This window comes from Oryctolagus cuniculus, chromosome 21, assembly GCF_051225735.1.
Source record: "Oryctolagus cuniculus isolate XC-2025 breed Fujian yellow rabbit chromosome 21, ASM5122573v1, whole genome shotgun sequence".
Classification (NCBI taxonomy): Eukaryota; Metazoa; Chordata; class Mammalia; order Lagomorpha; family Leporidae; genus Oryctolagus; species Oryctolagus cuniculus.
The window spans coordinates 4,612,591-4,627,787 of NC_142887.1; the positions used below are offsets into that span (position 1 = coordinate 4,612,591).

At 46.4% G+C, this 15,197-nt stretch overlaps 1 protein-coding gene across 7 annotated transcripts in view; it reads right to left on the bottom strand.

The window, feature by feature from the left end:
* The window catches only part of ZNF10 (zinc finger protein 10), a 50,147-nt gene that overhangs the window by 32,837 nt on the left and 2,113 nt on the right, over positions 1–15,197 (bottom strand). For 6 of the 7 annotated variants that reach the window (XM_089323530.1, XM_089323526.1, XM_089323527.1 and 3 more), the window contains exon 2: positions 15,107–15,189. Coding sequence is in view for 1 of the 7 variants with exons in the window: in XM_070065694.2 (XP_069921795.2) it covers positions 15,107–15,189 (83 nt within the window). In the remaining 6 variants the exon portion in view is untranslated. Of the gene's footprint in view, positions 1–6,317; positions 6,503–15,106; positions 15,190–15,197 lie in introns of all 7 variants that reach the window. The other variant, XM_070065696.2, reaches the window with a different exon arrangement.

The window sequence follows — 15,197 nt, forward strand, 5'->3', positions numbered from 1 at the left end:
GCTTTCCTTTGGTTTTATAAATTTCTAGCTAAAAATGCTTTAAATAAGCATATTATAGACTTAAGAAAAACTAGAAACTTCTAATATTTTAACTTGGGAAAAATATATCTCCTTAATGCTTAACATGTTTTTCAAACTTCAGTTAGTGTTATTTATTTATTTACTTATTTATTTATTTTTTGGACAGGCAGAGTGGATAGTGAGAGAGAGACAGAGAGAAAGGTCTTCCTTTTCCATTGGCTGCAGCTGGCGTACCACGCTGATCCGAAGCCAGGAGCCAGTTGCTTCCTCCTGGTCTCCCATGCGGGTGCAGGGCCCAAGCACTTGGGCCATCCTCCACTGCACTCCCGGGCCACAGCAGAGAGCTGGACTGGAAGAGGAGCAACCAGGACAGAATCCGGTGCCCCAACCAGGACTAGAACCCGGTTTGCCAGCGCCGCTAGGTGGAGGATGAGCCTATTGAGCCACAGCGCCGGCCCAGTTAGTGTTATTTTTTAAGAACAGTGTGGGGCCAGCTTGTAGTAAAGCAGCCACCTGTGACATTGGCAGCCCATATAGGCACTGGTTTGAGTCCTGGCTGCCCCACTTACATTCCAGCTCCATGCTAACTTAGGCCTGGGAAAAGCATCAGAAGATGGCCCAAGTGCTTGGGCCCCTGCCACACACCTAGGAGACCCAGATGAAGCTCCTGGCTTTAGCCTGGCCCTGCCCCGGTTGTAGCAGCCATTTGGGGAGTGAACCAGTGGATGGAAGATAATTCTCTGTCTCTCTTCCCTATAACTCTGCCTTTCAGTCCCCAAGCACTTATCTTTTGTATTTACACGATGTAGTAATTATCTTCATTACTTGTATTAATATTATAAAATGTGTTCAGGAAAGTACAATGTCCAGTGTTATTAGCAGTATTAGGGCCTCAGTCCCAAAGTTTGGAATATAACTTGTGGTCCTTTCTTTGTCTTTTGATTCCATTTAAGTCTTAGAATAAATTATCAAAGCTAAACATAGACTTTGAGAGAGGAAATTAAATTGGAGGTACTCAAGAACACATTCTTTCAAAGTCGCACGTGTACCTTTAATAGCTCCAATAAAATTCCTAGTAGAGGGGCAGGTGTTTGGCACAGCAGTTAAGATGCTGCTTCAGACACTTGCATCCCACACTGAAGAGCTGGGTTCTAGTCCTGGCTCTACTCTGAATTCCAGCTGCCTGCTAATGCACGTCCTGGGAGGCAGCAGGTAGTGGCTCAAAACTTGGGTCCCTGCCACCCACCGGGAGACTCAGATTGAGTCCTCGGCTCCAGCTTAACTGCTGTGGGCATGAGTAGTGAATCAGTGGATGGAATATACCTTGTCTCTCTTTCAAATAAATAAATACATTCTTAATTTTTTTATTTTTTAATACTTTATTTATTTGAAAGACAAAGTTACAGAGTTATAGAGAGAAGTAGAGACAGAGAGAGAGGTCTTCTATCCGCTGGTTCACTCCCCAGATGGCCACAACGGCCAAAGCTGCGCTGATCCAAAGCTACGAGATTCTTCTGGGTCTCCCACGCGGGTGCAGGGGCCCAAGGACTTGGGCCATCTTCCACTGCTTTCCCAGGCCACAGCAGAGAGCTGGATCGGAAGTAGAGCAGCTGGGACTAGAACCGGTGCCCATATGGGATGCTGGCACTTCGGGCCAGGACTTTAACCCGCTGCGCCACAGTGCCAGCCCCCATTCTTAATTTTTTAAAAATATATATTTATTTATTTGAAAGGCAGAGCTATGGGTCCAGTGTTGTGGCGTAGTGGGTAAAGCCATGGCCTGTGATGCTGTCATCCCATACGGACACTTGTTCAAGCCCTGGCTGCTCCACTTCAGATCCAGCTCCCTGCTAGTGGCCTGGGAAAAACAGTAGAAGATGGCCCAAATGTCTGGGCCCCTGGGAAACCCAAAGGAAGCTCCTGGGTCCTGGCTTCAGTCTGGACCAGCACTGTTTATTGTGGCTATCTGGGGAGTGAACCAGCAGATGAAAGATTTCCCTCTCTCTGTAACTCTGATTTCCAAATAAACAAATATTTTTTGGAAAAAAAAGAAAAAAAAAAAAGGCAAGCTAGAGAGAGAGAGAGAGAGATTGAGACAGCATTCAAGAGCACTTCCATTCTTCTATCCACTGTGTCAGACCCCAAATGGCTACAAAAGTCAGGGTGGGGCAGGCTGAATCCAGAAGCCAGGAACTCCATCTGGGTCTTCCACATGGGTGGCAGGGGCCCAAGGTTTGGGCCATCTTCCACTGCCTTCCCAGGCACATTAGCAGGGAGCTGGAGGAGAAGCAGGGCATCTGGGACGCAAACCTGCACTCCAGCGATGGAATGCTGGTGTCGCAAGTGGCACCTTAACCCAATGCACAACACTGCCCTCTTTGAAATTCCACATCATCAGTCATATTCACCACATGTAAGATTTTTCACATAAAAAAGTGATAAAACAAATAAATTTCTTTTTTTTTCTTTTTTTTTTATTTTTTGACAGGCAGAGTGGACAGTGAGAGAGAGAGACAGAGAGAAAGGTCTTCCTTTGCCGTTGGTTCACCCTCCAATGGCCGCCGCGGCCAGCGCGCTGCGGCCGGCGCACCGCGCTGATCCGATGCCAGGAGCCAGGAGCCAGGTGCTTTTCCTGGTCTCCCATGGGGTGCAGGGCCCAAGCACCTGGGCCATCCTCCGCTGCACTCCCTGGCCACAGCAGAGAGCTGGCCTGGAAGAGGGGCAACCGGGACAGAATCCGGCGCCCCGACCGGGACTAGAACCCGGTGTGCCAGCGCCGCTAGGCGGAGGATTAGCCTAGTGAGCCGCGGCGCCGGCCAAAACAAATAAATTTCTATAATATGGTATTTAGATCAAATAGCTTTGCCTAAAACAGTTAAGCAGAACAAAAATATTCAAAAAGTTAACTAAAGGAGTAGCAAGTAAAACATGAAGTTTAACAACCATGCATTTCTTTTTTAGATTTTATTTATTTATTTGACAGGTAGAGTTACAGACAGTGAGAGAGAGAGACAGAGAGAAAGATCTTCCTTCCATTGATTCACTCCCCAAATGGCAGCAACAGCCGGAGCTACACTGATCTGAAGCCAGGAGCCAGGTGCTTCCTCCTGGTCTCCAACACGGGTGCAGGAGCCCAAGGACTTGGGCCATCTTCTACTGCTTTCTCAGGCCACAGCAGAGAGCTGGACTGGAAGAGGAGCAACCGGGACTAGAACCAGTGCCCATATGGGATGCCAGCACCACAGGTAGAGGATTAACCTAGTGCGCCACGGCACCAGCCCCACAACCATGCATTTCTAACTGGTTCTCTTTAGTTTTAACTTTTAAAAAATGCTTGCTCCCGCCGGCGCCACGGCTCAATAGGCTAATCCTCTGCCTGCGGCACCGGCACACCGGGTTCCGGTCCCGGTCGGGGCGCCGGATTCTGTCCCGGTTGCTCCTCTTCCAGTCCAGCTCTCTGCTGTGGCCCGGGAAGGCAGTGGAGGATGGCCCAAGTGCTTGGGTGCCTGCACCCGTGTGGGAGACCAGGAGGAAGCACCTGGCTCCCGGCTTTGGATCAGTGCGGCACGCCAGCCGTGGCGGCCATTGGAGGGTGAACCAACGGCAAAAAGGAAGACCTTTCTTTCTGTCTCCCTCTCTCTCACTGTCCACTCTGCCTGTCAAAAATTAAAAAAAAAAAAAAAAAGCTTGCTCCCAACTAGGGCTGAAAAACAGTCCCCAGGAGAAACCATACAATAACTAGAGTGGCAGTTGTGAAAGAGGATCCAGCACGAGTATATTGCAAAATAATATAAATCCTGATAGATTGTTAAGCTGACTAGACCTTATAAGAAGTAGGAGGTGAGGGTCTTATAAATTGTTTTTCACCTTTCCCCCATGGGGCCCTGTTTCCCTGGCTTTTATCTGAACCAGTTTGGCTACAGGTGAAACTCATCTGTCCCTTGGATCAGAGAAACAAGAAGAGAAACATTCTGATCTCTGTACCCTATTGTGAAAGCCGATGTCACTTTCAGACTCACAAAATGGCAGGCATTAGCCTATCTCCAGGGGCTCTACACACACATAGGACTTTGCTTCTTCTTCTTTTTTAAAGATTTATTTTATTTAATTGAAAGAGTTAGAGAGAGAGAGAGAGACAGAGAGAGGTCTTCCATCCGCTGGTTCACTCCCCAGATGGCTGCAACGGCTGGAGCTGTGCACCATGGGGGTGCAGGGGCCCAAGGACTTGGGCCATCTTCTACTGCTATCCCAGGCCATAGCAGAGAGCTGGATGGGAAGAGGAGCAGCCAGGACTAGAACCGGCGCCCATATGGGATGCCGGCGCTTCAGGCCTGGCTTTAACCTGCTGTGCCACAGCGCCGGCCCCAGGACTTTGCTTCTGTGTGTGAGAAACACTGAGCAGGAAAACCGGGTGCTGGATTTCCAGCAGCCTGGTTAAAAGAGCCAGTCACCTTCAAAGATGTGGCTGTGGAGTTCACACAGGAGGCGTGGGTGATGTTGGACTCTCTTCAGAGATGTTTGTGCTGAGATGGGATGTTGTAAAATTATAGAAATCTCACTCCAGTGCAGTATCAGTTATGGAGGCCTACTGTGATCTCCCAATTGAATCAAGAAGAGATAACTATGATAAAAAAAATTCCCAAGCCACCTGTCCAGACTAGAAGATTCAACTTAAAACCAAAGAATCGCTGGTGCCGTGGCTCACTTGGCTAATCCTCCGCCTACAGCGCCGGCACCCCAGGTTCTAGTCCCGGTTGAGGTGCCGGATTCTGTCCTGGCTGCTCCTCTTCCAGTCCAGCTCTCTGCTCTGGCCAGGGAGTGCAGTGGAGGATGGCCCAAGTGCTTGGGCCCTGCACCCACATGGGAGACCAGGAGAAGCACCTGGCTCCTGCTTTCGGATCAGTGCAGTGTGCCAGCCACAGCAGCCATTTAGGGGGTCAACCAATAGAAAAGGAAGACCTTTCTCTCTGTCTCTCTCTCTCTCACTGTCTAACTCTACCTGTCAAAAAAAAAAAAAGTACAACAAAGAATCAACCTCTAAGCAGGACATTTTGGGTGAAAAACCATCCACTGGAGTGAAAATAAGATTCACGAAAGCTGATTGGTCCTCCACATTAAGAGAAGACTGGCAATACCACAACATCAGAACATACCACAGGATTCCAGAAGGATGGTTGAGGCAAGTGACATATACCCAAATGGAAACAGTATCTGGGCCGGCGCCGCGGCTCAATAGGCTAATCCTCCGCCTTGCGGCGCCGGCACACTGGGTTCTAGTCCCAGTCGGGGCGCCGGATTCTGTCCCGGTTGCCCCTCTTCCAGGCCAGCTCTCTGCTGTGGCCAGGGAGTGCAGTGGAGGATGGCCCAAGTGCTTGGGCCCTGCACCCGCATGGGAGACCAGGATAAGCACCTGGCTCCTGCCATCGGATCAGCACGGTGTGCCGGCCGCAGCGTGCTGGCCGCGGCGGCCATTGGAGGGTGAACTAACGGCAAAGGAAGACCTTTCTCTGTCTCTCTCTCTCACTGTCCACTCTGCCTGTCAAAAAAAAAGAAACAGTATCTGAGGAGAGAGTCTATGGCTACTATGGCTATGATGAATTAGAGGAAAGCTCTAAAGTTAGGTCAAACACTTTTCAGAGAGTTTCTACCAGTAAACATTGCCATCAGTTTACTCAGATACTGAATGTTTGAAACACAATTCAATCCTAAACAATTATAAGATAAACTTGGAGAAGCTTTGTGAAAGTCAGATATGATCAAGCTCAAACAAAACAAAAGAGTGCAAATATGGTCACACTTCAAGCATAACAACATACTTCCTACTCACAACAGTTTTCATATGGTGAAGTCCTGTGAGTATAATAAAACAAGAAAACATTTTTGTCGTCATTCATTCCTTAATCCACAAGAGCACATTCACACTGGAGAGAGACTTATAATCCATGTGGAAAAATCTTCAAAAGAATTTCTAATTTTATTTTTGCACATGAAAAAGCAGATGGGTAAGTAACCGTATGAATGTAAAAAATGTAGGAAAAGGTTCAGTGATTCCTCAACTTTAAGAACTCACACTGGAGAGAAATCCTATGCATGTAATCAGTGTAGGAAATCTTTCGATCAAAAACAACTCTTAAGGCTCATATATGAACTCACACTGGAGAGAAACCCCATGAATGTAACCAGTGTGGGAAATATTTTGGCACAAGCTCTTATCTTATAGTGCACAAGAGAACACACACTGGAGAGAGAGTCTATGAATGCAGTGACTGGGGAAAAGCTCCAACACAAGCTCTTACCTTAAGGTTCACACTAGAGAGAATCTTTGCGAATGCGATGGCTGTGGGAAGGTCTTCAGTGGTCTTCTATTAGAATGCATGCCAGAACACACACTGGAGAGACACCTTATGAACATAAGGAACGTAGCAAAGCCTTCGTTGTTTCCTCTTAGGAGACATACGCGAATTCTCACTGGAGAGGATCCCTAGGAATGTATTCAGTGTGGAGAAGCCTTCCATCAGAGCTCTTCACTTATTATACACAAGAAGATTCATAGAAACCATGTAAGTGTTCTCAATGCAGAAGTTGCTTTTTCATTGTCTTATTGTGGACTCCAATCTCATTATTTCAGTCTTTGTTCTTTTTTAAAAAAATATTTATTTACTTCAAAGAGTTACAGAGAGGCAGAGGCAGAGCAGAGAAAAAGAGAGAGGTGTCTTCCATCTGTTGGTTCACTCCCCAAATGGCCACAATGGCTGGGTTGGGCCGATTTGAAGCCAGGAGCCAGGAACTTCTTCTGGGTCTCTCACATGGCTGCAGGAGCCCAAGGACTTGGGCCATCTTCTACTGCTTTCCCAGGCCATAATAGAGCTGAATTGGAAATGGAGCAGCCAGTACTCCTACCAGTACCAATAAGGGATGCCAGCACTGCTGGTGGCAGCTTTACTGGCTACCCGCTGTGCTGGCCCCTACTGGTGGTTTTTAATTGTAAAATGAATATATTCATAGAAGGAAAAAAACAAATGGCCCTTGTACTACACAGAAAGGAAAGCTGGGGCATGTGTTGTGGTGCAATAGGTTAAACCGCCTCTTGGGACAACTGCATTCCATACGGGAGTGCCTGGATCAAGTCCTGGCAACTTTGCTTCCATTCCAGTTTCCTGCTAATGTTGTCCTGGGAGACAGCAGGTGATGGCTTAGGTGTCTGGGTTTTTGCTGCCCACATGGGAGACCTGCTTGGAGTTCCAGGTTTTGCCTTTGGCCTGGCCCACCCAAAGTTATTATGGGCATTTGGGTAATGAGCCAGAAGATGGGAAATCTCTCTCTTGATCTACACTTCAAATAAATAAACTTGGGGCCAGTGTTGTGTCACAGAAGGTTAAGCCACTGCCTGTGGCATCCCATATAGGCAACAGTTCAAGTCCAGGCTGCTTCACTTCTGATCTAGCTTCCTGATATTGCACCTGAGAAAGCAATGGAAGATGGCCACATGGGAGATCCGGATGAAGCACGTGGCTTTGGCCTGGCCAAGTCCTGTCCATTTTGGCCATTTGGGGAGTGAACCAGTGGATAGATCTCTCTATGTCTCTCTACTTTCTGCAACTCTGCCTTTCAAATAAACTAATCTTAAAAACAAAAGCAGAGAGAGAGAGAGAAACTTACCTTAGAAGTCTTTGTGCTACCTTGGACATGTAACACTGAATGTGCATTCTGTCTGATTTTATGCACATATATAACACTACATGTCACTGCATGTGGTCGTTTCATTCTCTTTAAAAATTTATTTTTAGGTTATTTGAAAGGCAGAGAGAGAAAAAGAGATCCTCTGTGTATTGGTTCACTCCCCAGATGCAACAACTGGGCCCAAAGCCAGATCAGGAATCAATCCCAATACATAGGCCATAATCTGCCTCCGGGTGTACCTTAGCCAGAAGCTCAATCAGAAGCAGAACAAGTACTCAAATCACATACTCTATGGGATGCAGGTATTCCAAGTTGCATCCTAGATGCTATGCCAAATGCCTAACCCAATTAGATCCTTAGTAGGCACTAATATTTAATTATGACTAAAAAATATTTAATCCATTTTGCCTCTACATTTTTTATAAAAGTCAGAGTGCAATAAACAATATTGTTTATGTGTTATACTTTCATCTGTTATCTACACAGCCCCCAGGATGACCCATATGAAGTCTGATCACACATTTTCACTTTTCCTCTCTTAAGATAAGAGATCTTTTTATAAAATCTTGCTCAAAGTCTTATCTATTTATTTCAGTGTGTAATCTTTATTCCCTTCATCTCCTCACTCCTTACAATAACCTTTCTTCCTTTAGGAATTGCATTCTTTATCTGCTTTAACAATGCTTCTCACACTTTCACAGTACTGACTGCTTGTGTATCTTGCCCTCTAACTGTAAGCTGGAAACTGTGTCTAAATTGTTTACTGTTTTATGCCTCTTTTTTTTTTATTTGACAGAGTTAGACAGTGAGAGAGAAAGAGACAGAGACAGAAAGATCTTCCCTCCGTTGATTCACCCCCAGAATGGCCGCTACAGCCGGAGCTATGCTGATCCTAAGCCAGGAGCCAGGTGCTTCTTCCTGGTCTCCCACACAGGTACAGGCGCCCAAGCACTTGGGCCATCCTCCATTGCATTCCTGGGCCACAGCAGAGAGCTGGACTAGAAGAGGGGCAACCGGGACTAGAACTCGGCCGGTGCCCATATGGGATGCCGGCGCCACAGGTGGAGGATTAACCAAGTGAGCCACGGCACTGGCCCCTCTATTATGCCTCTTAATTGGCCCAAAACAAGTGTTCAATTAAATATTTAAAGGTTTCAACAAATTTTGTGCTTTTTTTTTGACCTAGTATTCTAATGGAAGTTTAACTTCAAATAAGATTTTTTAAAGAGATTTAATTTATTTATTTGAGAGGTAGAGTTACAGTGAGAGGAAGACAGAGAGAAAGGTCTTCCTTCTGTTGGTTCACTCCCCAGTTGGCTGCAACAGCCGGAGCTGTGCCAATCCGAAGCCAGGAGCCAGGAGCTTCTTCCCGGTCTCCCACGTGGGTGCAGGGGCCCAAGCACTTGGGCCATCTTCTACTGCTTTCCCAGGGCACAGCAGAGAGCTGGATCGGAAGAGGAGCAGCCGGGATTAGAACCAGTGCCCATATGGGAGGCTGGCACCACAGGCAGAGGATTAACCTCCTGCGCCATGGCACCAGCCCCGAAATAAGATTTTTATTTTATTTTATTTTTTGACAGGCAGAGTGGACAGTGAGAGACAGAGAGAAAGGTCTTCCTTCTGCCATTGGTTCACCCTCCAATGGCCACCGTGGCTGGCGTGCTGTGGCCAGCGCATCGTGCTGATCTGAAGCCAGGAGCCAGGTGCTTTTCCTGGTCTCCCATGCGGGTGCAGAGCCCAAGGACTTGGGCTATCCTCCACTGCACTCCCGGGCCATAGCAGAGAGCTGGCCTGGAAGAGGGGCAACCGGGACAGAATCCGGCGCCCCGACCGGGACTAGAACCTGGTGTGCTGGCACTTCAAGGCGGAGGATTAGCCTATTGAGCCACGGCGCCGGCCCCGAAATAAGATTTTTATAAGTGGTTGTATGAAACAAAAATTGCATGGAATCCATTTCTTTTTGTTTTAAAAATATCTTTTTATTTATTTATTTGACAGAGTTAGAGAGAGAGGGAGAGACAGAGAAAACTTCTATCCACTGGTTCCTTCCCCAGATGGCTGCAATGGCCCAGGCTGTACCAGGCATCCGGTCTCCCATGTGGATGCAGGCCATCGGAGGGAACTGGATCAGAAGTGGAGCAGTCAGGATATGAACTGGTTCCCATATGAGATTCTGGCACTGCAAGCAGCAGTTTTACCCACTGCACCACAACACCCGCTCCCAGTATCTATTTTCTAAGCGCTAGAGTCATACTAGTCATAGGTCTTCCACCATGAGGGTGTGTAGAAACCGAGACTGTTAAGAGAACAGTGGTTCAATGTTTATTCATATTCTTCCCTCTCCTGGTCCATCTTTCCCTCACTACACACACCCCAAAGCTCAGGGGTTCTTTTTGGTCTGATCTGTTCCTGTGTTGCCGCACTGGGGATTATAAAGAATGAACTGACCCGGTGTTGGTGCATGCATGGTACTTCCTTAGGCTGAATGTAAATTAATGCAGTAGTTCTCCCTCATCAGTGATTTTGCTTTCCATGGTTTTAGTTACTCATGGTCAACCATGACCTGAAAACATTAAATAGCAAATTCCAGAAATAAATAGTTCATAACTTCAAAATTATGCTCTGTTCTGGGTAGTGAAATCTTGTACCTCTCCATCTGGGACATGAATCATAACTTTGCCCAGAAAATCCACCTTGTATAAGCTACTTGCCCATCACTCACTTAGTAGCCTTCTTGGTTATCAGTCATCTGCTGCTGTACCTTAATGCTTGTGTCTGACACCTTTACTTAATGATGATCCCAAGCACAAGAACAGAGGTACTGTCAATTTTACTACAGTATATTATTATAATATTTTACTTTTGTTGTTACTTTTACTCTCTTAATTTATAAATTAAAACATCATAGGTATGCATGTATAGAAAAAACATAGTACAGTTTGGATAGCCCCTGTGCAAAATGCTTGGGACCAGAAGTATTTCAGACTTTGGATTTTTTTCAGATTTGTGCTTCTTCACATACTCGTGAGGCAGTCAAATGACCCAAGTCTAAACATGAAATCCATTTATGCTTCATACACACCCTATACACACAGCCTAAGGGTAATTTTACACAGTGTTTTCTAGTATGCCTTTAAAAAATAATTTACATGAAAGAGAGATCTTGTATCCGCTGGTTCATACCCCAGACAGCTACCATAGTCAGGTCTGGGCCAGGCTGAAGTCAAGGACCACAAGTTTCATTTGGACCTCCCAAGTGGGATGCAGGGGCCCAAGCACTTGAGCCATCTTCAGCTGCTTTTCCAAGGCCATTAGCAGGGAGCTGGATCAGAAATGGAGTAGCCAGGACTCAACAAGCCACGCCAATACAGGATGCTATGTCCCAAGTAGTGCTTTATCACTACACAAAATATCCACTCTTGAAACAAGTTTTCTAATAGATTAGCTAGGCATAGAAACCGAGATGGGCAGTCTTTTCACACATAATATGTGCTCAAATGCAGCAATTTTCCTCAAAGGGACTTGGCCTCTCCCTCGTTGAGACGCTTTAGGACTATGAATCAGCTATAGTCTGGGAACTAAGTCAAGGTGTGGATCCTTACTCTAGCGATTTCAGTAGGTCTCAACCCAGTAGATTGTGGACTTTTCCACTTGTGTATATAAAATAGCACCTTTGTAGCCTATCCCTATATTTTTTTTAAAGGTGTATTTATTTATTTGAAAGTCACAGTTACACACACACACACACACACACACACGGGGGGGGGGGGGACTGAGATCTTCCATCTATTGATTCACTCCCCAGTTGACCACAATGGTGAGGGGCTGTGCCAGGCCCAAGTGAGGAGCTTCTTCTGGGTCTCCCAAGTGGGTGGCAGGGCCCAAGTATTTGGGCCTTCTGCTGCTGCTTTCCTCAGGCCATTAGCAGGGAGCTGTACTGGAAGTGGAGCAGCTGGGATTCAAATCAGTGCCCACATGGGATGGCAACAACTTTACCGGCTATGCCATAAGGCTGGCCCTCCATTCATATATTTTATCTCTAGGAACTCCATGCTCATTTTCCCAATCCCACACACTTGTGTTTGAAAGCCTGATTACCATTCCATCTCTTGGATTCTTATATTTATGCCTTGCATCTACTATGCCAAGATTCCAGTACCTTCATTGAAATTGGGAAACTACTTTCATTATAGAATCTCTTAACATCATTTACAGCCAAGAAGGTACCCCAGAGCTGAAGGATGATAATACATTCCTCACCAATGTGTTTCTTGGAAGGAGTGTCTTCTGGCCTTTCCTAGGCCAGATGTATGACCTCCATCCACAAAACATATCCACTGTGATATTCCAATATCCCTCTAAAATAAGTTTTCTAAACATCAGTTGCACTTAACCAAAATTTAGAAGACAAAGGAGCCCACTGAGGTAATCAGGGGTCGGCAAACATTTTTCTGTGCAAAGCTAGACAGTAAATATTTCAGTCTTGACGGCAATATACTCAAATCTTCTATTTAGATGGTAAACAGCTACAGAAATATGTAAATGGATATCTGGCCCAAGGGTTGTAGTTTGATGACACAGGGAGTCCCATTTATGTATACTTTCACTTTCCAGTTTTAATTACCTGCAGTGAAGTAAAAAAAAAAATGTGGAAAGTTCCAGAAATAAATATTTATAAATTTTTAGATTGATTTATTTGAGAGGCAGAGTAACAGAGAGGGAGAAAAAGGTCTTCCACCCACTAGTTTATTCTCCAGATAGCTGCAACGGCCAGAGCTGGGCCAATCCAAAGCCAACAGCCAGGAGCTTCTTCCAGATCTGCCATGTGAGTACAGGGGCTCAAGCACTTGGACCAACTTCCACTGCTTTCCCAGGCCATCAGCAGGGAGCTGGATCGGAAGTGGAGCAGCTAGGACTCAAACTGGCACCACAGCAGGAGGCTTAACCTACTAAGCCACGGTGCCAGCCCCATAATTTTTTAACTGCATGCTGTTCTGAGTAGTGTGATAAAATCTCACACTGTTCCACTCCATCCCACATGTAAGATGTGAATCATCCCTTTGTCTAGAGTAACCACGTTGTATATGCTACCTACCTATTAGTAATTTAGATCAGCTATCATGGCATTGCAGTGCTTAGATATGGGACTGAGTGGTTTCTGATGTGTAAGGCACCTACTGTAGGTCTTAGAATGTACCCCAAATGGGCAAATGGGGATTAGTATAGTTCAGAGGTCAAACCCTACAGAGAATGGAGACCATATCTGCAGCAAAAAATGAAAAATATCCAATTTACCCTTAAGTAAATATCAGTTTATTTTTTATTTTTTTTTAAAGATTTATTTATTTATTTGAAAGTCAGAGTTACACAGAGAGAGAAGGAGAGGCGGGGCGGGGGGAGGGGGGTCTTCCATCTGTTGGCTCACTCCCCAATTGGCCTCAATGGCCAGAGCTGTGCCTATCCGAAGCCAGGAGCCAGGAGCTTCCTTTGGGTCTCCCACGCAGGCACAGGGGCCCAAGGACCTGGGCCATCTTCTGCTTTCTCAGGCTGTGGTGGAATGAGAAGGCCATGCCAAGATGGCCACTGGCAAGCGAGTGTCAGTTACTCAGAAACGGCTTTGGAAACCACATGGCAACAGAGCCTGCCTGGCAACAGGTTGTGACTGGTTAAGGCATAAACCGCCCCTTGACCGGATTGGCTGCCTTGGCTATATAAGCTGCTGTACCAACTTGTGCAGGCTCTCTCGCCTGTGGCCCACTTTCACCCAACTCCGGGTTCTGTGTTGTGACTCAGCACCTCTTGCCCCCACCGCACTCCTCCACTCAGAACAAATCCACAGCAACACCAGGCCATAGCAGATGAGCGCTGGATCAGAAGTGGAGCAGCCGGGACTCGAACTGGCGCCCATATGGGATGCCAGCACTGGGCAGCAGTTTTACCCACTACGCTACAGTGCCAGCCCCAGTAAATATCAGTTTAAATAAATAATGAATTTTCATGTTTTCCATAATATAGCTGACAACACAAGATAATCTGATTTCCATCCTGATGCACACCATTGTCACCTTAGAAAACCAAATCAATGTTTCAGTCAGACTATGCTGTTTTAAGATAAGCCAGCCTCTTCCAAACGCCTATGGAAAGTTGAGAAGCTTCAAAATGAGTGTCCAAGAATGGCATGTCTGGGAAAAAATACAACCCTTCTGATGATGCATTTAAAATTCTACTACCAGGGTTGGTGTGTCCCATATCACAGCACCGGTTTGAGTCCCAGCTGCTCTGCTTCTAATCTAGCACCCTGCTAATGTGCCTAGGAAAGCAGTGGAAGATGGTCCAAGTACCTGGGCCCTGCCACCCACATGAGGAACCCTGATGGAGTTCTGGGCTCCTGGCTTCAACCTGTACTAGTCCTAGCTGTTATAGACATTTGGGGAGTGAATCAGCAGATGGATGATATTCTCTCTCTCTCTCTCTCTCTTTCTGTTTCTTCTTTGTCAATCTTTTTTTTTTTTTGACAGGCAGAGTGGACAGTGAGAGAGAGAGAGAGAGAAAGGTCTTCCTTTTGCCATTGGTTCACCCTCCAATGGCTGCTGCGGCCGGCGCACCACACCTATCCGAAGGCAGGAGCCAGATGCTTATCCTGGTCTCCCATGGGGTGCAGGGCCCAAGCACCTGGGCCATCCTCCACTGCACTCCCTGGCCACAGCAGAGAGCTGGCCTGGAAGAGGGGCAACCGGGACAGAATCTGGTGCCCCGACAGGGACTAGAACCCGGTGTGCCGGCGCCGCAAGGTGGAGGATTAGCCTACTGAGCCGTGGCACCGGCCTGTCAATCTGCTTTTAAAATAAATATTTTTGGGGGCCGGCACTGTGGCACAGTAGGTTAATCCTCCGCCTGTGGCGCCAGCATCCCATATGGGTGCAGGTTCTAGTCCTGGCTGCTGTTCTTCCAATCCAGCTCTCTGCTGTGCCCTGGGAAAGCAGTAGAAGATGGTCCAAGTGCTTGGGCCCCTGCATCCACCTGGGAGACTGGGAAGAAGCACCTGGCTCCTGGCATATTAGCGCAGCTCCGGCCGTTGCAGCCATTTAGAGAGTGAACCAACAGAAAGAAGACCTTTCTCTCTGTCTCTCCCTCACTGTAACTCCACCTCTCAAATAAATAAATAAATAATCTTTGAAAAAATGGTATACAAGTTAAAAATAAATATTTTTAAAAAAAGTAAACTCTAAAACTCTTCTAAACTCCATCTCCTACAAAATGACTTACATTTATTTAGTAATATCTTCTATAGATGTGCCTTCAATGCAGCCACTACATTAATGCCCAATAAAGTCACTCCTCTTCATTCTCTATTTCTCTTTCTATAAAATACATTTGCTTACCTTCCAAATCAAAGCAAACTTACCCTGATGATGTGACTTTTGCCAGCTGGGCAGCTGATAATGCCAGAACAGTTTTAAATATGTGCTTACAAAAGAACTGTTCTCACTGTAAAT